Source organism: Aythya fuligula, chromosome Z (assembly GCF_009819795.1).
Source record: "Aythya fuligula isolate bAytFul2 chromosome Z, bAytFul2.pri, whole genome shotgun sequence".
In the NCBI taxonomy this organism is placed as follows: domain Eukaryota; kingdom Metazoa; phylum Chordata; class Aves; order Anseriformes; family Anatidae; genus Aythya; species Aythya fuligula.
The window spans coordinates 81,832,786-81,856,952 of record NC_045593.1 but is presented as its reverse complement, the minus strand read 5'-3'; the positions used below and the strand labels follow the sequence as shown (position 1 = coordinate 81,856,952).

The following is a 24,167-nucleotide window of genomic DNA, read 5'->3' as shown; positions in this document are numbered from 1 at the left end:
AAAACTCATTCTTTGTTTTCTGCTAAATACCTTTTGCAATAATTACAAAGATATCAGATCCAGAAATCCAGGAGTCCATATGTTTTATTTCCTTTGCTGGTACTTGATGAAGCTTCCTAAACTCATTGTTCAACCACTGATACAAGAGCATGTTTTGGCTGGTATTTGACAAAGAAACTAACAGGTACATAAAGCCTCCTCTAGGAAACAGGGCTATGTCCACAACTCCATTAAGTGGAAGCTGGTGATGCAGCACAAATATGTCTTTATTCCACTGGAAAACCTGTGGAAATACAAAAATCTTTTCTTTATATTTTAATTTCTTTATCTATTAATAATTGGCACCGAGAGAACTGAAACTAAATGACATGTCAAAAAAATGGGAAGATTTATGGTCTTTTTGGATTTGGGAAGATTTATGTACTGAATTCCTGTATTCTTAGGTGGACTGTACTTTAAAGTAGAAGCCCACTGGTAAGTACAGGGTAATTAACCCTACTGCAAGAAGCTGTGCCTGCTCTTCAGAGGAACAGGTTTATGTTCAGAAGCTATTTCTTTGTTTACATGCTACATTTCAAAACTGAAATAACACTAGCAATAAAAACAAACCAGATGTGAATTATACACTCAGGTAGAGAGTATTTGTACATCCAAACAAGTCTGGAATTTTAACTGTTATAAATTTCCAATAGAAACAAAAATAATTGAAATTATTTTTAATTAATTAAAAAAAACAGAAATACATGCTTATAGATTTACTTCCTTTCATTATCCTTTCAGAACTAAGCAAACTACCCAGATTAAAGCCAGAGAAGACTGAAGAATATTCAAACCTGGATGGAACTGGAACTGTCTGTGTGACTCACAATAATCAAATAGTCTTCTTCCTCCACTGCAAAATGTTTCACATGTCTGGTATCCAGAACAGACAGAGTCTGTATCTATGAGGGAAATATGAGGGTGACTATGTTGATCTACATATGTATATAAACAAATACATTTTATATTACATTGTATATATAGACATTTTATATTACATTGTATATATAGAGACAAAGTACGCATAGAATGTTAAGAATTCCAAAATTATAAAAAAATATACATGAAAAAACTATACATTAAATACTTTTTAAATTTTTTTTTAAAACTTCAAATATACATATCTATAAAAACAGCTGATGTACAGAATTAACATAACTTATCATACATTTTCCAGAAAATGTTCTATGACTTGAGACTTCTATTGCTTGAGAATTTCTTCCCCCACTTCCCAGGCAATTCTCCCTGTACCCTCAAATGCAAATATGTAAAAAATATAAACAATGTAAACGACTATGACAAACTTACATCACTGAAGTCATGTAGTATTTTAGGACACAACTAACTCTTGTCACACAGAGTGCTTTCTTCTAAAACATGGCCAGACTGGAGGACCTCCTTTGGTCCTTGCCAACCCATACAATTTTAAGATTTTAAAATTAAAATAGATTTACCCACAACAATCTGTGTCCAGGCATGAATGCATACACACTGTTGTTAGAAGCTCCCTGCGTGGCTCCTCCATGAGTAACCACAAGGTAGGAAGAGCCTCCAATTTGGAAAGACACACAACTTGTAGGATTCCACATACTGAAATTCTGTGAGAAGATTAAAAAAAAGTAAGATTGTGACTTAAATTCATTATTTAGTAGCATGTCTGGTGTTCAAAAACAAACATTTACCTCAACAGGAACAAATACACCTTTCCACTGGTAGACAGTAGAAAACAAAGCTGGAGGCATACGCAACAGAACACCGTACAGGATTTCTCCTGAGGTAAAGAAACACCAACCAGATGCTGATTCTTCCACAAAACTTTGCAAGACAGATAGGACACTGATACCACCCCCTGCAATATAGTTAAAATAAATAAATAAATAAATAAATTACTATTATATTACTCTTGAGATCTTTTCCAACTCCATTCCCATTATTTACCTGCCAAAACCAGACCTAGTATCAGAAATGTTGAAGTTGTGTATTTGGTATAAGTGTATATAAATACATAGAAATGTTACAATACTAAGGATATAATGAGAGTTAAACAGTAAATGTATTATTTTTCATTCATTGCAACTGCACATGGAAGATGCATAGGCAATTTGAGTCTGAGTCTTAATAATTTATCTTGGAATTTAGCTAACAAGAAAATTAGCTAGATAGCAAATTGTAAAAAAAAAAATTAAAAAAAAAAAAGACACAGAAATAAGAAATTACAAAATGTTCATGTTTTGTTCCCTAGTTACAACATGTTCATGTTTTTACTCCAAGACGGTCTCTGAGCACCATCTCATCAGAACTAAACTCCAGAAGCTAAACTCTTGCATGTCACATATCATTTATAATGTGTTAGAAAGATCCTGAGTTACAAGTAGTACAGAACAAATATTATTACACACAAACACACACACAAAAATAAATAAATAAAAAGCTAATGACAATAATGTTCATATTGGTCAAACTCTTGCAGAAGTGGCTGGTGATTCTTAAATAGCTAAAGTATTCTATCTACTAAATCTTACATAGGAAAATACTAAATGAATTGTGTCTGAATACTTGAATTTACATTCCCAAGCTACATCTCCTGTATGCTTGGCTACTCTCTTACTATCTCCACTTCTACAAAAGCAGTGAACATTCTCTGTAAGGTGAACGTACTGATGCCAAATGCAGTATCTGATGATGTCTCCCACTCAACACTCACAGACACGTTAAGCCCATTACTCCGTGAAACTTTCAAATAAGCTGTAGTGTTGGCTTCTTCAATTATGATGAAATTTGTCCTAAATGTGAGAATCATAAAAATAAGGAAAAAAAAAAAATTTATTGTATATTCATTGCTGTAATAGAAATAAGATTTTTACTATACAATTCCAGATGCAGAATATACAACAGAAATAAAAATAAAATATCAATTATGTGTTTCAGTATCTGATGGACTGGTAGCTACATTAATTAGGGTTTCCTAATGATCCTTGCCACAATCATGCAAAATCATAGGCAATTCAACAAAATCTTTAACCAGACTGAAATTTAAGTATATTAAATTTAAGTAATAAATGTTTAGATAATATTAATGTTAATAATTAAAATAAAATATTAATTATAAATATTAAAGTATTAATAAAATAGCACACATATGCTTTCTATTTAAATATTTTTTTTAATCGATATGGTTTCAGCTGAATGTTTTTTTTTAAATGGCACTCCATATGTGTCACTTGCTTCTGAAAAACAGCCTTCAGTGAAAGTATATTTTGTACAGGTTTAAAAATGAAAGTAAATTATAAAACGTATGACTTCCTGGAGACTGATATGAGGTTTGGAGCTTTTAACATGGAATACTATCAGTGGAATATGTAGGCATTAGTGAAGTATTGGTTTATAAAGAAAAATAGTAATATATAAATAAATTGAAATTTTGGATTATGAATAGTCCTTTTTATGCATTTTTCTACTCTTTTGTTTAGCAGTAATAGTATTTCACAATACCTTTCAAAATTACAGATTTACAAATTGAGTTGCTGAATTTCTTTAATGGGATTCATCAAATACAAAATTGCAGAGAAATGTTATCTCTTTGGAGTATGAGCAACTATCTCCTTTTTACTGATCAGTGTACAGTACCTGTTTCCAACTGTATAGATGCTGAAAAGCCCTAGTGGAGCCTGGTTTTGTAACACTGTAATCATAGTTTGCACTCTCGTGCCTAGTCTGGCTCCTCCAGTTGGATTGAACAGGGTGACAATGAAGTGCTCATCCATTTCTGGTTCTTCATCTAGTACCGCAGAAATATGCAGCGTCTGATAACAAAACAAGCATACAATGTTACAGAGACATGATAACAGATGATGACACAGCTCTATCAGAATGTGCTACCTTTTATTTTTTTTTTTTTATTTCACTCTAAGGCTTTGGATAACATAGCAGGAGAAGAGCAGCGTATGAAGCTGGATAGGACAGAAGTGAGGCAAGCTCAGACTGAGTTCAGACTAAAAGGTCTTCAGGTTCTAAAGCCATCCTTCCAGTGGCCTCTATTGGTGCAACATTAAGACGAGCATATTCACTTTTTTTTGTTGCTGTTGTTCTTTTCTTCCTTTTCTCACCTTATTATCCTGAAGTTTTTGATCCTAATTTCATACTTTCGTTTCCTATTTATTCCATACATTTCTGGTAGTTTATAGTCACAACACAACTATAAGTGTAATCAGTTAAGTTGGTTTTAATTTATTTTAGTTGGCAACTAAGCTATCTTCAGGGAAACAGGGTAATCTCACTACTGGTGCTGTCAAGAAAAGGAAAAAAATAAAATAAAATAAAATAAAAGCAAGAATCACTAGAGATTTGAAATGCTCTTTTCTTTCCATGCTTCTTTCCCCCTCCTACACCACTGTGGACAAAGATCAAGTCTTCTCAAGGCAACTTCAAACTAGCAAAGAGCAATCTAGAGAAAGCTAAGTGCTTCACTTTCATTTGGGGCGCACTGTCATCCTTCACACTACCCAAACAAGCAAAAAATTTCAGAGGTAAACATAGCATTGCTGTACAGAATAAAAAGTTAATGATGATGCATTTGGAAATAATACAAAATTTACAATGTTTTATATTTCTGTTCATTTCCACAATAAACCATATTTACCAACTATATTAAGAAGGCTCCAACTTCATGTAGATCTGCTGCATTGTGATTCCAAATGCATTTAAAGGCCAGAAATTGAAAACCAGTGTTTCCAAGTTTGTTTGTCTCAGTTTCTATCCTATTGCCTGTAATATGCTAACACTAGCTTCACCAGCTTTACTGGCAAAAATAAATAAATCAAATTGTGATTGAACCTTAGAAGAGTCAGGATTCACAAGCTACTTCATTTTCTAGCTGACATTCTTTTGAGGACAGTATAGAGGCAGTGAGCTTAATACTTAAGTTATTTTCCAATTCTAAGACAGACAACTGTTCTACTTTTTGTATTTGTTGCAGTACATTCCATTTAGTTCAGACTAACTGAAATGTTAAATTACAGAATGGGGTTTTTACTTTGATCTTAACTATTAGGCTTGTAAATTATCACTTTAATTTAAAGTAAGTTTACATTTCTGCTATATAAAAAGAACTGTTCCAAAGCACACGTGAATGTTATCTACACAGTGCATTGTTTTCAATTTACCTCAACCCTTACAAAGTGAGAAACACCTAAAGATGAGCCCATTTAATTTTCACACACTCACACATCAGATAATAACAGGAAATCAGTCACAGCTCATGACTCAATTCACTTTATGAATGAAAAAAAGAAGGAAAAATAAACAAGATAAAGCACAGACATTTCTGAAATCTCCAATATTTCCAAAAAAAAGCCTCCTACACTTCTCTGGTAATAACTAGTATATTACCTTGAACCTGACTCCCTCTTCGAGCACAATATATCCTTGAGAAGGGGTCAAATCCATTGTTGCCTCTGAAGAATTAATCTCACTTACAAGATACTGAACAGTCACAGTGCCAAATATTCCCTGAGGTGGTTCTCTGATAATATTCAATACTGCTACACTTTCCATCAAATGGATAGACGTTTGCTCTCTCAGGAAGAAGTGATCACTGTTATTGAATGACAAAACTCCATGGCCATCATCATTGGCAAGTATAGTAATTGTAGCTTTTGAAAAAGAAATAATGAAAATATTCTTTGGTTAACACAGTAAAATATAAATATACCTATATAGTAACATAATACATAACATAAACACAAATACATTCTTCCTTTAGTGTGTATATAATGCTTATGTGTCCATGACATTACCTGAAGAGAATGGGAAGGCATTTCACTTTAACTAGGAAGATTTCTAGACAGGAAGAATATAGCCTCTCCTAGAAAAGGATTAGGAAATCTCTAAAAAGACCTCAGTTCAGTGAGGTAGTACACATTGAAAAACTCATCTTCGTGCTTTTTGATTCATTGCTTTACATATAACTTTTTAATTGCACAGATTTCACAGGGATGTTTCAGAACCTTCCAAAGGAGTATAAAGATTCACCATAGCAGGGCAATGGTGCTTTCTGAAATATGATTATTCAGAAAAGTGAAATTAAAATGTGTGCCACAGAATTCTAAAGAAATGGAACATTAAAACTAAGTTTTACCTGTTGTGTTCTCCCCTAATTCCAGCCCCAGAGATGGATTTGTTAAAATTAACTGGAACTTCTCATCACCTTCAGGAATCTCATCATCAAAAATCATGACATCAACAGATTTATGCCTTTCTCCATCAGCAAAAAAAAGAGTCTAGCGTTGAAACACATAAAGCACCGAATACTTACATCAGTTAATAGCACACATAAATTTTTGACTATGGTAAACAGAATTCTGTGAAATAGGAAAGAAGGGAAAGCATATGAAGAGCCATATTCTCTGTTCCTTATAAACTGATTGAATCAGAGATATAAAGGTTCAGCACATTACAGAATGAGGACAAGAAAGAATAATTTATTTTGAAAGTCCTGTTGCAAAAATCATCTATGAAAAAGTTTGTATGTCTAATCAAAATTAAATTTGAAATAGATGTTTGAATGTTTACATTTTGCTTTATATTAAAAAATATTAAAAAAAAAAGAAAGAAAGAAATAGTAAGAATAAGAATATTTTTATTTCATTCTATTCAGGTTTCCAAAGCAACTGAAACAAATTGAAACATCTAGCATCACTACTGATCATTCGGCAGAATAATCAAGAAGATATTCTTTTATGGAAGCTGAAAGAATAAAAAGTACTAGATTTAGAGTTGCTTCTTACCCTTGAGGTTACATTAAAATCCAAACCCAGTTGGGCCTCCAAATTTTGGGCATAAAAAAATACAGACACATTGCCATATGATCCTCTGTTTCGGTAAGCCATTACTGTCAGATTCCCATGAGATTCACTAACTTCAAATCTAAAATAAAAATAAAAATTCTCAATGTTCACTGATTATGTTCTTTTAAAAAAGATGGTATATTTTTATTACATTTCTACTCTGAATTGTTCCCTACATTATAGTTCTCTAACGCATCCTTTTTACTTTTTTTTTTTTTCTTATCTACATGGAATTAAGTAACAGGAGGTTTGTTTTGTTTTGTTTGTTTTCTTGTATGAATGGTGAGGCTGGAAGAGTTGATGCAGGCTGGGGAGGTTAGGCAAATTGGTAATATAAAAGGACAACAGTGGAAGTAGTAATAAGTAAAAGAATTCTGATTAGATGAAGAGTAAATTTTGTTTTCAGTGTGGGAATCCCACTTTCTAGTTCAGCTGAATTGAATGATTACTTTACCATCTCAAAGACATGGCCTTATTTTTAACAGGAGTTTTACTTTTAGAAAGAAAATGGGCAATACCAATCACTAATTGGCACAGTGAGTTCTTCAGACGAGACTTACTTGGTACCTTCCCATTCAATTACTCCTCTTACACCATCATTAGCATCAATAACAATTTGAGAAGCTAAACCTTCCACATCTAAAAGGAAAAACAGAAAGACAAAAAATTAAAGAACAATAAAATCAATTATCTTGATTTTCAAGGATCAATTATTTAATCTGTACTAATATTAGAGTTTCTTTCCAAAAAAAAAATATGTGTAGGAGAAAATAGGAGTGGCTAAGATAACTGGAACGAGTCCTTACTACTAGAAGTGCAATAACATGTCTAGAATTAGCACTGTAATATTTAATAATGCATACCAAAAAAAAAAAAAAAAAAAAAAAGAAAGAAATAGAAAAAGCAAATTTAGAAAGTTAAAGAGCACATAAAACTTTAGGAAATAATAAAGTCTAGATTTGCAATGGAATCTTAATTTGTCTTCACTATAAGTGTTTATTATGATGACATTCAACATTTCGCAGACTGTGCCATTCTGAGTATGAGAAAGACAATAAGGAAGAATAATAAATGATTCAGTAGTTCATCTTCTTTTCGTGCTTCAGTGCCTCATCATACATCCTAATGGCACACCTCAGATTCCACTACAAATATACAATTATTAATTTATTTGTGGGGTGTTCACAAATATATTTTTTTTTACAGTAAAGTACTGTAATATACACTACATATATACTACTGTAATATACAGTACTTTACTGCTTTACAGTATATACAGTATACAGTATATACTGTAATATACAGTACTTTGCATACTTTACTGCTCCATAAAGACATACAGATATTTACAATTAGCCTGAAATAGTAATTGAATACACTGCAGTGTGAAAAACTCCAAATAATAGTTTAATGTCAGAAAAGTCCACTAACTTCAGAGACCAGAACTTTACAGTCAAAACTTAATACTTCTCAGAAAATAGGTTGTTGTTTTTCAGACAACAGCACCACACAACTACCTTAACTTACTTCAGTTTACTTTTTATAAACTTCAGCTTACTTTCTAAAACCAAATTGACTTCACTGAGTCTGCCATAAGTACATTATATTTAGATCCACATACATTTTTCCATCAATTCAGATAAAACTGAACAAAAGTAGAAGATTATTACCATGAATCTAAGCCTGTCACTATGAGGTAGAGATGAAAATAGCTCTACACAGACAACAGAAATGTTACTGAGGTTTACGAATCCTGAGGGAGTTCTGGTAATTACAGACATTTTTGCTTCACTCCTTATCCGCATTTTCCCATGTCACTTTGAAGTCAGATCTGTTCACCCAGGATCTCTAAGAGTTTGCTCTCAAGAGCAGAATGGACAAAATAGCAAAACTATCTTTATGCTGTTTGAGTGAAACCTCAATCAGAAACATAGGTCACTTAAGCTTGGCATGTTCACTTGTTCATCACAGACAGCAGGCTTACTTAACATAGGGCATACAGATGGCCATGGCAGCAGCACTGCATGCAATAAAAGCCAGATGTGTAGAACTGACTACATGCCTGTAACACATGCAGAATACACATCTCTTCTGATATTAGACCCCTCATTAGAACTCGTTCAAGTATCTTGGATAGGGTATTGGATTGCTAGAAATCTTGAAGGAAGGCGTGGCCCTGACTAGGACCTACATTTTCAACCATAACAAATAAAAACACACCAATGCAGAAAACAAGATTAAAAAACTGGCTGATAACAGAATTCACTGTGACATGTTATGTGAACACATTTTTGCCTTATGACTTAAAACTATTATTTTCTCATTGTAAGTAAAGCTGACCCAATGCAGTATCACATCAGTGTTAAATGGTCATGGTTCAAGGAGACAGACAAAGAGAAAGTGAGATTATACAACACAGTTTAGTTTGGATGAATCCTTCATTCTTACATGCTACTCCTTTCATATTTTAGACTCAACTATTCACAAATCGGCAGTGAGTCTTGCAAGTTACCTTTCAATCTGTAACGAATTAACTCAGTCACTTCTATAAGCATGCAAAGAAAAGGGAAAAGAGTCAAAGAAGATGTATGAAATTATATACCTAGTCTTTAGTACCACAGGATAATCCAACAGTTCTTAAAGCCAAGGACTACTATTCTACTGAAGCAAAATGAGAAGCAGACTAAGCAAATAATAAAGATCATTGCAAGAGTAGGAAAACCATAAAATATGTTTCCTAAAAGTGATAAAAGAATAAAAACAGACTTTTAAATGAGTGAGCAGAGTAGCCACATAAAGGGTTTTTTGACTTTTTTTTTTTCCGTTTTGCAGTTTGTAAATGAAAATCAGATGAAAAAATCACCAATAAACTTTTCAAATAATTGTGCTTTCCAACTGATAATTACTAACTCCTCTATGAAAATTAGTTTGTAATTTTCCCAGAGTTTAAAAAGCAAGAGATTAAGTATAAATATAAATCTATTTCATATTCTATGATATTTCTTCTAAATAACCATTGGTAACAGTTGGTAAGTAAGAGGAATAATGATAATCTCCCAAGGTAATATAATCTAAACCATTAAAAAGGAAAAGTAAAAATAATTTGGTATAAGATGTTTTACCAAGCTTAGGTGGGGATGATGTTGAATGGTTCATGATGAGTTCCACTGAAGTTAAATTAACCAAGAAGAATTCTTGCACCTCTGGTATATCATCCTGCAAAACACAAATGCAATACATACTCTTCTCATTTTCCTTTAAGAAACTTCCACAAAAGTCAACAAAAAGGAACACACAACAAGTCTCTAATATTACTGTGACACTGGAATTCATTTTTTTGTTTTCCTGAAATAATTTTATTGGGTCTGAAACTGATTATCATGAAAGAATTATGAAGTAAGACATTATATATCATGAAAAAGATCCTGTGGCGATGATAAACTATCCTTGCAAATAAATTACTGACCAATTTTAGAGGCATGTATCTCCAACAACGAGCCTGTAGCCAGCCATGAAGCACACTGTTCTAGGTACTACTAGATAGTTAGTAAAGTTTTAATGAGACAACTTTATTACCTTTAGACAAGAGGTAGAGATGTTTTCTGTGACTATTTGATCCCTTGTGATTTTAATATTAAGATTGAAACCATCTTTCTAAATGATAATGAAATATAATACATGGCTTCAAATAATGGCTGCAAGCTTTAGTTTCCAAAATATTCCCCTTTGAAATCATACAGAAAAGTACAGAATTAAAAGGTTTAGAGGTTACCTCTAGAATAGTAATATTTATGGCAACTGATGTTTCTCCTTCTTCTAAAATCAGTGAGCCAGAAGCAGGTACATAATCAGCTCCTGGTTCAGCCACGGTCTCTTCTGTCTGATTACTTACAGTGAGCAATCCTGTAGCTGTGGCATACGTAACATTGATAGTACCTGTTTAATTTGGGAGGAAGAAAAAAAAAAAAAAAAACAAAGCACATTTGTTTTTCAGTTCTTATATAATGTTCACTGGAATAGATAAAGACAAGAGATCAAATCCTCATCCACAAAATGAAGAGACTAACTGCAAAACAGAAGGATTAAAAGACTAATCCAAAAATGAAGAGACTAACTGCAAAACAGAAGGATTAAAAGACTAATCCAAAGTATATTGGAGCTGGTGTACCTTTGTTACCGTTATCAATGTGCCTTCAATTTGACCTTTACTGACTTGTCTGTCTGCACAAGACTCAAAAATCATTGGGTCCAAATGCATCCAGAAATTTGAAGTTCTGTGGACCATAAATACGAAATTGCTAAAAGACTAGGTGGGACATCTCGTGTATCATTAATATGAGTTTTTGCAACAAGGACACTTTTTGGGAATGACTGATATCTAAGAAAGGCTCTAATGACAGTGCTAGGAAACACAGATTAATAAATCTAGATACTTTTCTGGGCAGATTGACAAACTTCAATAGAGATTAAAATTAGGGGACACACAGATAAATATTACCAAGTTATACATTATAGTTTTGAGAATAAAACCACCTCTCAGTAATCTCGTAGGGTAAGTCAAGTGGCAAACATAACGAGTGTGATCCTGAAATAAAGTGACAGATGAAATTAAAAGCTGCTCTGTATGAAATAAAATGTAAGGGATAAAAGAGTCCTAATTAATAAATAAATAATGACGCTTATTTGAATTCAGTAAGAGGTCTTGCACTTACTATGAACAGTTACCTTAAAGCATTAGTTTACTGACGACTAAACTAGAGTATGAATTGGTATTAAAAAGTAAATGGAAAAATAGTGTCATTAAAATAAAATGCCTCTGTAACTCTCTGGTGTCTCCAGATCTTGAAAAGCATTGTAAACGTTACTTCATTTCAAAACAAGTATGGCAAAAGAAACAGACAAATTATCACCGAGGTCTAAATATGGTCCAAAAAGGCAAATAGGAAATTATTATACATGTTTTCTCACAATGTAAGTTGATATTTTCGGGCAACAAACACAAGTGCTTTTTGTTTTTCTTTTTCTTTTTTTTTTTTTTGTTTCCCACAAAGCACACTATTGCATTATAGAATTGAATACTATATAGTTTAAAGGATGTTAATGGATAAAGTGATTCAAAGCGGAATCAGAAATTGTCAGCGGAGACAGATAAATTGAATTCAGTGGTCTGGACACAACTTTTTCCGTATGACATTCCTAAGGTGCTGACTTCCGGAAATTCAAAGAAAAAATATGTGGGATGTATGTACATGTCACTTTTCTCATGTTTTCTATTTCTTCTGAAGAGACTTATGCTTTGAGACAGACTCATTAGACAAAAATATGGTAACTTTAATAGCCACCCGATTATGTTACAGCTTTCAGATCCCTTGCTGTATTAATGAGGATTTTATAAGTAATATTTAGTTTACAAGTCTTCAGAAAGAAGCTTAGAATTTCTGAAAAAAATACCAACTGTAATCAAGATTTTTCCAAACTTTCTGGCCTCATTATCATGGCTTTTATTTGCTTAATAATAATCAAAACAAAACTTCTGTTCTCTTGGTGTTGTTATACAGACCTAGAGATCCAAATTCTCTGTTAATAAAAAGCTGAATCGTTTTGTTTTCCTCTGGTATTAAAACCACCCTGGATGTAGAAGCAAAATTCAAGATTCCATGTGGTTCATCACTAGCTTCTACTGTTAGAACAGCTTCATATCCTTGACTATCCAAAACAGCAGCACCTGTAGAAGAAACTCCTGCAAGAGAATCAGTAGACTGCAGTGAATGAAGTGTTATGCAAGTAATATTTTTGTCTTATATTATTGTTAATATAACATTTAAATGATGGTCAGTAGCCATGCAAATACCATGAAACCAAAGCTCACTGAAGTATGTGGATGGTGTGGGACCTACACATCTTTGTATACTTACATTCTATAACAAATAGAAACAGAAATTTTATGCATACCAAGTACAAAGTCACAAAAATGTATTAAAAAATAAGAAAACTTAACAAGCCAGTGCCAAATATCAACTTCCCCAAATACCCTATATTTTAAAAGGAAATAAAACATTTTCCCAGGAAGTACCTCCAAAGGCTTAAAACTATATTCCACTTCACAATCATTACATCAATAAACTGATCTGTTTTCCAACTGTTGCTTTTATGAATAATTTTGCTTATCCTGTTGGGTCACAGTGACTCTCAGAAGTTGATAAGGCACCTCACAGCAACACAATACATGTCAAGTTAGTTTGGTGTTTGGACATTAATTTCAGTTTGAGAAAAGGTATTTCAGAACAGATGCAGTTTAAGGCTTCTTTTCTCACTATAATTTTAATGGCAAGAATAAAATATTCTGATGACCTTGAATTCAGGAACAGATCAGTAAGTCTGCAGCTTGACAAGATCGTTTTAAAAGATAAAAATATCTGCGTGTTTCACGGCAACTCTATCCATGACATATTAGTAAACTCAAGTGTGCATTCATATTAAGGGAAGAAACAACCACTGAATTAAATAGGCAGAATTAAGTCAGGATTAAAAACCTGTATTTAAAAAATATGTATTAAAAATGTATTTTAAAAAGTGTATTTGTGGAGACACTCTGGGGTTTATATATACGTACATAAGGACCAAGTCTATTTCAATAAAATGTTAATGAACTTTGCATAGCAGCTGCAGTTTGCTCAGTCTTATACCTCCAAAATGAATTAAGAAAATTAAAAATATTGTATTATTAAATGGTATTTTTAAGATGTAGATTGCTATAGTTCTGCATTACCTTCTGTTTTTATGTTGTATAGGATGACTTGGTATTCTTCTTTTTCTTCAGGAATATGGTCATCCAGCAGATCGACATATAATATTGTATTCAACATCCCCTATTGGTTTTAAGGGTAAATTGATTAGCCTTTATTTTATAAAACACAAGTATATAATTACAATAATATTAAGTAATAATTACAAGTATTTTGAATAATTTCTTTATGAAAAGTATCAAGAACTGCAATCTCCCTCCAGTTTGTAAGTCCAAAAGTAAGTGAGAAATTAAATAAACAAATCAAGAAACAAAGACTGTTAAAAAAGCACACTTTTTCTCAGATCAGTTCCAATCACAGTGTTTTCCAGTAGCCAACATCACTGTTTATGGACTTACCTCAGGAAAAAAAAGTATTCCAGAATAGTTTGCAAAATTTTGTTTTACATTATGTCCTACTATCTTCCACTCAACAGTAACATTTCCCAGTCCTGGAGGAGTTCTTATGATGTGGAATTGTAGTTGTTCTCCTAGGAATAAAGGACAAGTTGCAATGTTTCAAGGTCTCTTTTTCTACATGTTAGTTATAAAAATGAGAAGTCAAAAACATGCATCACACAGTTAAAGTATTTTTTCTGAAAGATATTGATATTTTTAATTGTTAATTTGAATTTCACAGTAGTTATATATCACAAAAGAAAATCCTAAACTTAAACTCTTCAAGCTTTTTTCCATTTTTAGTTCACACTTGGAAAGAACTATGAACATATCATAGAATCATAGAATCATAGAATATCCTGAGTTGGAAGGGACCCTTAAGGATCATCAAGTCCAACTCTCGACACCGCACAAGTCTACCCAAAAGTTCAGACCATGTGACTGAGTGCACAGTCCAATCTCTTCTTAAATTCAGACAGGCTCGGTGCAGTGACCACTTCCCTGGGGAGCCTGTTCTAGTGTGCAACCACCCTCTCTGTGAAGAACCCCCTCCTGATGTCAAGCCTAAATTTCCCCTGCCTCAGCTTAACCCCGTTCCTGCGGGTCCTGTCACTGGTGTTAATGGAGAAAAGGTCTCCTGCCTCTCGACACCCCCTTACGAGGAAGTTGTAGACTGTGATGAGGTCTCCCCTCAGCCTCCTCTTCTCCAGGCTGAACAGGCCCAGCCGTTCTTCGGCTGAGGGAACTTGGTATAGATGAATAACTTAGAAAGGGAATGCTCATGAATACATGTGCAAACATTAGAGCAATATGAGTCTGTAAACTGCACAAAACAGTAACTGCTGTATATACCAACAGTAATAATAGTTTTCTACAACAGTTCCCTGCAAAGAATACACATTATTTGAACATTTGCACTGTCTTGTGACTTTATTCAGTGCATGCAGAAAAAAATGCTTATAATTATCTGTAAGTTCCATTTATGTGAGTTTGAACTTACAAATAAGGTCACTGTTACAAAACAAAACATTCAGAAAATGTTAATAATTTCTTATAATCTCAGAGGTAATCAGTGTTGCTGGACAATGTGCATATAAAGGAAGCAAATGTTATGGTATTTTGCACATTTATAACATTTAACCCCAGAGGCACTTTAATTAAAAGGAGCAGACCTCTTAGTGGGCTTTGTAAAATGTAGAAAATAGTTTTATATTCACAACTTATTGTAAAATTTCCATTATATATTTTAAACGTGGAAATGTGAAATTAGAAAGTTATATTAACATGGCAATTAGTAGTAGGCAATATTTTTCAAAACATTCACAATAGAGCACAGATGCTTATTTATAATATGTACGTATATGGAATTCATATTTCACAAGCATTTTTCAGGTCCACAGAAATTAAGTTTGACAGCATATTTTGTACTGCATAGGCTTTCAGAGACATGAAATATGTAGAAATCTACAATTCTGAGATGTGTAAAAACATGAGACTTCTTTTGTTTGTTGAAGAATTTACAATACATAAGATAATGTTATAATAACATTAGTTATTATAACTGCCCAACTAGTCTCTTTGATTATGCAATTCAGAGAGCAGCAAGTTAGGATGCTATCTTGCTATTCTACTCTATTACCTTACAGAAATGTACAGCATTGTACAACTAAAACTGGCAAGAAAAATCTGAAAATTTTATAGTTACATTTCTTTTTTTTGTAAGGAAGAGTCAGAGATATGCATGTATATTGGCTACCAATGAAAGAGAAAAGAATTATTAACTTCAAGAGCCCTTAATATACTTAAATAAAATTTAATATTTTAGAGAAGTAATACAAAAACTGTATACACCCATTTTCAAATACATAAATGATAAATATTCAGCCTCAATATTTCCAACTTCAGGTAAGTCTCAGAGATGTACTGATGTCGACATCTTTGGCTTAAGTTGGTCCATGTTGCTTCTAAGAAAATTAAGGAATTCAAAATTTATTGATATCACAAGGATTCCACTTCTACAGTCAGATATCTGGATGGTAGACTCCCAGTTTACAGGTTCTTCTGAGGCTAAATTTAACAAATTTAACTGAGGCTAAGTTTAACACTGCACTGCAATCCACTATATTCTATTTGAGAATTTTGCATATCCATTACAAAGAAATAAAGATTTAACAGAAAGGTGGTTTCAATGGTTTAATACCATTGGGAAAACACACACACACATGCACACACACACAAATAAGACAAAGCTTATTTCAATATATAAGTTACAATGAATTTTCATTGAAGACTGGGAAAAAATGCTGTAAGATATAGAAAGCTGTTCCACTATAATCCAAACACTGAGAAGAAACTTGAAGTCATTACTACAGATTCCAAGTAGTTATTTACTGACCCACATTTCCTGTCAGCTTTACCAAGATTTTTTTGGTATTTCTATACGCAATAAATGCTAATATGAACACTAATTGATTTCTGAAGATTGAAAGTGTTATTAGGCTAAATTCAATATTTGTTTTAATACTTAATCCTTATCCATACTTTTATATTTCTACATTGTGACTTCATAAGTGATGTATCTCTTACATAGAGAAACAGAGGTGGGTATTTAGCACTGTGAAGACAGGAGCATCAACCACTTCCTCATTACTTTAAGCTACTGCAGTGCATTTTCTTGTAATACAGTTACATGACTGTTGCAGACCCCTGTCCAATAAAAAATACTACACTTATCCTCAATAAGGTAAAAAATAACATGCACATTGTGAAAACACAATTTATTCACCTAACAGAAAATTTTTAGTAACACAGTAACTGTTAATAATATTTGGATTTATGTCTGGTAAATTTTGCATTGAAATGAAAAAAAATATTTTGACAAAAAAACTAAAATAATCCAAATGCCTTAGCTCTTTTGCTCTTTCTCTGTTTCTCTGTTTCTCTCTTTCTCTCTTTTTTAATCAAAGACACCTATTTTTTTTTTCTTGCTGGAAGGTAATGAACTATTTCTTTTCACAACCTGCAAAAATTTAATATAATAATAACTATATATACTAATAGAACTATAGCCAAGTACTTGAGTTTCAAGCAGCCAGCATTTGGTAGCATGCTATGAATAACATTTAAGCAGTTGAAAGTATTCAGGGTCACCATAACCTTTGGGACTGCGACAGTTTGTATTAATTCCTTGTGCTCATTAACAGCTCTTCTTAGATAATCATACCACAGCTGGCTTGGCACAGAATTAACACAAACCATACCTAGATAAGAAACAAAAGGTTATGATGCCCTTTCACGTATTCTATCAGAGGCCATCTAAAGCAATCACCACCAGTACTATTATCATCCTCTGCGACACTGCATCAGACTGTAGATGAAACATGCAACATATTCTTTAAAACAATAACGCAAATGTTTGTTCCATACCAAATTATTATTGTATGATCGAGGGATGGGAAGAGGCTGAGAGAAATGGGACTGCTCAGCCTGGAGAAGGGGAGGCTCAGGGGGATCTCAGCAGTGTCCATAAACACCTGAAGGGAAGGTGGAAGAGGACAGAGCTAGGCTCGTGCCAGTGGTGCCCAGGGACAGGACAAGAGGCAGTGGGCACAAACTGGAGCACAAGAGGTTCCCTCCGAATATTAGGCAGCACTTCTGTGCTGTGTGGGAGCACTGGCACAGGTTGCCCGGAGAGGTTGTGGGGTATCTCCTTGGAGTTACTCAAGATACTCAAGTTTTTGAGTATCTCCTTGGAGATACTCAAAAGCCTGGACATGGTCCTGAGCAACCTGCTTTAGGTAGCCCTGCTTGAGGGGGAAAGGACTGGATGACCTCCAGAGGTGCCTTCCACCCTTAACCATTCTGCGATTCTATGAATGCTTGCAACAGTTCAAAGTACATGTGAAGTATGTGGATATTCTCTGCTTGCTGGTGTTCTCTGAAGAGTGAAACACCATAATTGGGAGTCATTATCAACAGAAAGCACAAAGATAAAAACTGACATTAAAATTTGAGCGTGGTCAACACAAGGAACACACCTTCACGACCAATAACAGATCTTGAGGCTGTATGGAAGCTTATAATTCCTGCCACATTGTCACTGGCCAGAATAATCACTGTGACAGTGTCAAAACTGGGCAAAATTCGACTCCCTCCTTCAGTATGGACCAGGCTGATTTCAATACTTTCATCATCCTCTGGCTCTGGATCATCTATAATGGGCAGCGTGACCATCTTCTTTGTTTCACCTGCAAGGAGAAGAATGTATACAATGTGTGTCCACTTGGAAACCACCTTGTAAAAAGACTTAATAATCTTGTTTTGAAAATAATTAATTACAAAAAAAAAAAAACAAAAAAAAAAAAAAACAAAAAAAAAACTTTAAAGTTGTATGAAACAAACTTAGATCTTTCTGTAAGTCAGTGAACATCATTATCAAATTTTATTTAATTACTATTGATCAGTCACATTAAGCCAATAAAAAAATCACATCATTAAATATACTATGTAGAAATTAATTATATAGGGATTATTTCTGAATGCCTAGAATTCTTTATTTTCATTACAAATTCTATGACTTTAAAATTTAACTTGGAAAGGGGGAATATCATTCTTGAAAAAAAAAAAAATCACCAGGTGCTAAACTCTCTGATGAACCATATACACATGGGTGTACACTCAATATGAGTACATTTACTGAGCCAGGGAATGCATTGGAATGGGCTGACATTTTGTTAGTTCCTTGCCTTTGGGACTATCAAAGATTAATAATGTAAGCAGCAAACACTGTTAATCTCTAGTCGCTATATATCCATTAAAATTTACAACACAATCCTGTTGTTCAGTGCGTGTGCATAACCCAGCTGTGTTTTATGATCATGAGAATACCCATTTACAGAATACACGTGTATTTCCTGCTAGATTGTCTTTCAAAACACTTCAAAATCAGTTTTTACTAAACTTATAACTGGTAATGTAATTACATGTCAGACTCAGAATCATTGCCAGCAGCCATACCTTACCATTCAGATGATTTATCAAGCTAGCACACTAGAATTTTTACTACACTCCGGGAAATTGCTTTCAAAATATCAGTTCAATTAAGTCAGACTTTAAAAATATAAAATATATCATAAAATACAGCATGCTGAGTGGTACTTATATAATGTTTGTGAGTGACTTGTTTGTCCTGTTTGCAATTCTTTTAAGTTTGTTCTGTTACATTACGTTTAAGTATGTTCTGTTATTTTACAAAACGATCTCAGAATTTAAAGAGATGTCATGAAAAATTAGTACTGTAGTGACTGAGGGCTAACAAAAGACCACTTCGGCCTGATTCTCATTTCCATTATCCTTGCTGTAAAAACTGTCTTCGGCTGCTTTATTAATCTTTACTTATGTGGTAAAGGAAATCTTTATAGTACACACTGCAATATTTCTTTAATAAAAACCCTTAGATATTTATTCTTTAGATATTTCATTGTGCTTTGCTACCACTGTGTGTGTTCTGGTGGATAATGCTACATGCTGATGAAAAAACATACTCTTTTGCACACATATCCTTAGCATTCAGGGAGATTTAGCCTAACAATAAGACATCACTTGTCAAAACATCCACAGTATCATGTACTTGTCACATTCTTTTTTTCTTTTTCTTAGTTTTATAAAACAGAAGTCAAAACAAGACCTTGTCTCACCTTCAGCAAACACCAGAGTCTCACCGGCACCTATAAAATCCAAGTTTGGAGTAGCAGTCCCACCAGTGACACGCCATTCCACTGCCACTTGTCCCAGGCTGCCTTCTGTTCTGTGTATCATTAGCTGCACGGTGGTCTGAGGATGTTCCTCTACTTCAACATACAGACCGTTCTCGGTTGCATTGGGACTTACACTGTAGATCTTAAACACTCCAAATGCATCTCCGTTCATCATTATGATAACTGTGGAGGTGTTTGGCTGTCCTATGGTTGGTTGGTTTTTTAAGCTGGCTGAGACATTCATCAGTTCTACTTTCAAAAGTGTTATAGTGAATCTCTCATCCAGTTCTGGCAGGCTGTCAGGCAGTATGGTTACTGTCAGATTTGCAAACTCTTCCCCTTCCTGCATTATGGCCCACTGTCTTGTAACAGGTTCATAATCACTGCCAGCAATGGCTTGTGTGCTGAAAAGGCCGAATGCACTGGTAACATTTTTCTTGTAGGTCCAGAACCCTGAAGTGTTAGTTAATGGGCTGATATCTGACGTCAGCCAAAGGCAGAGAGGTATCCCTGAGGCACTGGAAAATGTAAAGGCCGAACATGCTTGTTCTTTTAGGCACTGAGCTGCACAGGAATACACAGGGTCACTTGCTGCTGACACATTCACTCTGGTCTTGGATGGTTGGTCAGGAATTCCTTGTACAGGAGACTCGTAATAGGCCAGGATATCCTGACCTTGCTCCACAGCAAGAGCTACAATGTCAGTCTCAGAAGTGCTGTAGAAAATCTGCAGCTGACCAAATCTCCCCTCACTAAAAGAGATTATAATAAAATAATTAGTTGACAAAGGATGTCTAATATTCTACATGTTTCTGGGTTAATAATAGAAGAGAACAAAATCAACTGACCCTTTCTGAATTGCTGAAAAATTCCAAACAATATATTAAAATGCATTTCTTTTGAAGCTAGTACCAGACTAACTGAGTTATCTGTTGTTTTTTGTTTGTTTGTTTGTTTGTTTTTGTGTATAGCAAGTTTGATTATTTATAGCTTAGGTAGCAGTCTGTTAAAAATGCATATTTGTAAACATGTGGTTCTAGGAATTAGAATTAACTTAGTCTTCTTCAGGACTTGGCAGCTCTCCTCACCAGCAACACCCAGACTTATCACCCTTCTTCTAGGATCACATGCATAAAACCTCTTTTCCTTCTCTTATTTTCATCCTGTAAGGGCTGGCCCATTTTGTCCTCCTGTTCAAATCACAGGAACAGGCTACCATGCAGGTTTAAATGATTTGATTAAAAAGACAAAATGAATAGTACACTGTGTGCATTGAGTTTACATTGTGCATTTCTATGTATACTACATTTAAGTAATTTATGTAATAAGCAGACATCTACTTCAAAAACAACGTGTTTGAAGTGAAAATATGTTGAGACGGCAGGTCAAAGAATTGATGCACATTTGCAGAGAGGAGCTTGAAATTTGTCATTATAGTGAAAACGAAAGTAAAGAAAAAATAGTAATTATAAATAGAGCAAACATACAAACCTTCGCCTGACTGTTATGTTTGCCAGCAGATTTCTTTCTAGTGGCTCCTGGACTCGATACAAGGATTGATGAAAGAAAACTGTGCCATAAGGATTATCATTGGCAGGTATTATAATATTTGCCACACCATCTAACCCAATAGCACCACCATTGGAGGCCTGAGTTAATTCTACACGGACAATCTCAAAGAGAAGAAAAGAAAAAGAAATAATGCAGCTAGACAATTTGTGTTGTTTTTTTGTTTGTTTGTTTGTTTTTTGTTGTTGTTGTTGTTGTTTTTTTTCTAACAACAATTACAAGCAAAGTATAACAAGAAATTCTAGCACCTTCCTGCTGGAACATTTCTTGTTTTCCATCATATATATTTCTAGAACAAGTCAAAACTAATACCATCGTCAAGGAAGATGTAACTGCTTGACTTACTTCTTCTATTTCTGGGACATCATCAGCCAGGATTTCCAATAGTAGCATCTGAAAGGCTTCCCCAGGAGCAAAAGTAATATTGCCTGAGGCAACCTGCAAGTCCTCATCAGCAGGGTGTCCACCAATGGTAGCAACCCACTCAACAGTAACGTTACCAAGTGTCCCAGCGTTGCGGATTACTGGCAGATTTATGGGTACTGATCCAAATTCAGGCTCCTCCACAGTGAATTCAGTCATCTGGAACACTGACGTGCAAACAGGTGTATTTCATTAACAGTAATATTTACAATAAAAACACCATCCTAGTTACTTAATTATATATTTTATTTCACTTGATTGCATTCATTTGCACAAGTAAAAAAATGTTAATCAGGTTTAAACTTTGAATTGAACTTTCAGTGTCATTACTTTTTATCTGCAAAGAAAATCAGCATGAAAATTCAGCCCCCACCCAAGAGTTTAGCCAACATGTCCATTGTTCAAGACTAGCCATGATCTTTTCAAGACAGTAAGATGATTTTTTCATGATTTTTTCAAGACAGTAAGAAGGTAATTTTTCCTAGTGAAGAAATTTTTTATCATTTTTATGTCACTCGTGGAAAAAATGTGTCAACATATTCCATCTAAATTGTTTCAAATGTAAGTCTTTCTTGTATAAAATCTTTAGTCATTAAGAATTAAGTTAATGAATTATCCATGTGGAATTAGTTACTTTTGTCAATTTCCTTTACCTTTTGCTGATAAAATGGAATAACTGAAACGAAGTAGGGTACTAAAGGGCAAAAGAGTAAGATTTTCAAATAAAATGGCAGGAAAACATATACCAGAAATACTGAAATAAATTAGAAAAATAAATAGAAAATATAAATTTCTAAAATGTCATTTAATATTTGAAATTACCATTCAAAACTTGTGTAATGAAACTATTTTTGGAAAGTGTCCACAATCCATTTTATTGATAATGACAGAAAGAAGAAAAATACAATAACTAACAACCAGAACATATAAGAATGCAATTTAATTCATATTTGTACTTTCCAGTTTCCCCAGATATTTAAACCTGCTTTGCCTGATTGTTTTGTAAAACAATGACACTGCACTATGCAAACAGGTTTTGGCATGTAAACTTAAGCTTAAAGCTATTGCAGAAATGCAACACTTAGAATAGATTAAAAAATACAAATTAAATTAAAATCCATCCCCATTAGGAGAGTGCAAAATCCACCTTTGCCTCACAAAATCTTGATATATAAACTGACCGAATGCTTTAATTTCACTATATAAGGGCACCATTTGCCCTTAATTACATGCTTTAATTTAGTTTATCTTATTTTGTCCTTTACTGTGTTCATCCAGACTTCCTCTTTTGTATTCTGAAAATTTTTATTCCATTGCCCAGTAATAACACACCCACAAATCAGTAGATTGCTACTGGAGAAGAAAAAATACACAAATAACAATCCGTTTACCAAAGGATCCAAATGGGTCATCAGAAGCCTCAATGGTTATGATTGCCCTTGTCAAAGATCCAAGCAAGGCTCCTCCTGTTGTTTGATTCAGCAGCTGAACATAAAAGGACTCCTCAACTTCAGGATTGATATCATTAATTATATAAATTGGCACAGCTTTACTTGTTTCTCCTTCTAGTAAGACAACATCTGATGAGGCTACACTGTAGTCCTCACCTAGTTATGTACATGAAAAAACAACAAAACAATAAAAACACAGAAGAATATTAAGTCATTCTGGTTCATTATGAAACATCACTAATGTTTATCAGCACTAATATTTAACTTTTCTTTTTGCACTCCCTTGTGTTCATATGTTGGTGTGGGTTGTTTTTTTTGTGTGTTTTTCTTTTCTTTATCTTCATACGCAGGAAATACAATTTTTTATTTCCTACTGCCTTTTAGATATCTGGATGGATGAAAATAAACCTCATCTTGGCCAAAACAGAGTTTACACTGTCAGTCCAAGAAGCAATTAAAAAAGGTCCATTATTATCTTCCATTGAGAAGATCACATTACTGAGACATTCCTATATTTGATTTCTGATAGTTGTCTGGCTTTCCAAGAGATAAAATTAAACAGAGTTTAATTGGAGATTTTACTAAAGGACATAAGGTTGCTCATGGAGCATAAGGTTGCTCAAAGGACATAAGGTTGCCTCATGGAGCTTTTCAGGGATCTCCCGAGAGCTTTACCTTTCATTTGTAAAGTAAAAGTCTTCTTGAATTGTGCTTGACTTCTGTCTGTGTCACAGATGAGTCACCAGCTCTCACTTTCCCTCCAATAAACTCAAATAAGTCATGCATGGCAGGTTGAAATATGTACGAAGGACTATGCAGTAGCTATATATACTACTACAGGATTTTTTATTTTTATTTATTTTATTTTTTTGAGAAGGTGAGCAGCCACCAGGGAAACAGC

General features: G+C 33.8%; 1 protein-coding gene across 1 annotated transcript in view; it reads right to left on the bottom strand.

Moving 5' to 3' along the window:
* ADGRV1 (adhesion G protein-coupled receptor V1) overlaps positions 1-24,167 on the bottom strand; it is a 286,177-nt gene that overhangs the window by 199,490 nt on the left and 62,520 nt on the right. Inside the window, exons 30-49 of the mRNA XM_032206748.1 lie at positions 23,207-23,422; positions 21,738-21,982; positions 21,315-21,496; positions 19,764-20,575; positions 18,105-18,314; positions 14,029-14,159; positions 13,654-13,753; positions 12,445-12,624; positions 10,657-10,820; positions 10,007-10,100; positions 7,445-7,523; positions 6,825-6,963; positions 6,176-6,317; positions 5,428-5,690; positions 3,667-3,842; positions 2,698-2,822; positions 1,722-1,888; positions 1,494-1,637; positions 834-941; positions 31-283 (exon numbers count right to left, since the gene is read on the bottom strand). Coding sequence (XP_032062639.1) covers positions 31-283; positions 834-941; positions 1,494-1,637; positions 1,722-1,888; positions 2,698-2,822; positions 3,667-3,842; positions 5,428-5,690; positions 6,176-6,317; positions 6,825-6,963; positions 7,445-7,523; positions 10,007-10,100; positions 10,657-10,820; positions 12,445-12,624; positions 13,654-13,753; positions 14,029-14,159; positions 18,105-18,314; positions 19,764-20,575; positions 21,315-21,496; positions 21,738-21,982; positions 23,207-23,422 — 3,930 coding nt within the window. The remainder of the gene's footprint in view (positions 1-30; positions 284-833; positions 942-1,493; positions 1,638-1,721; positions 1,889-2,697; positions 2,823-3,666; positions 3,843-5,427; positions 5,691-6,175; positions 6,318-6,824; positions 6,964-7,444; positions 7,524-10,006; positions 10,101-10,656; positions 10,821-12,444; positions 12,625-13,653; positions 13,754-14,028; positions 14,160-18,104; positions 18,315-19,763; positions 20,576-21,314; positions 21,497-21,737; positions 21,983-23,206; positions 23,423-24,167) is intronic.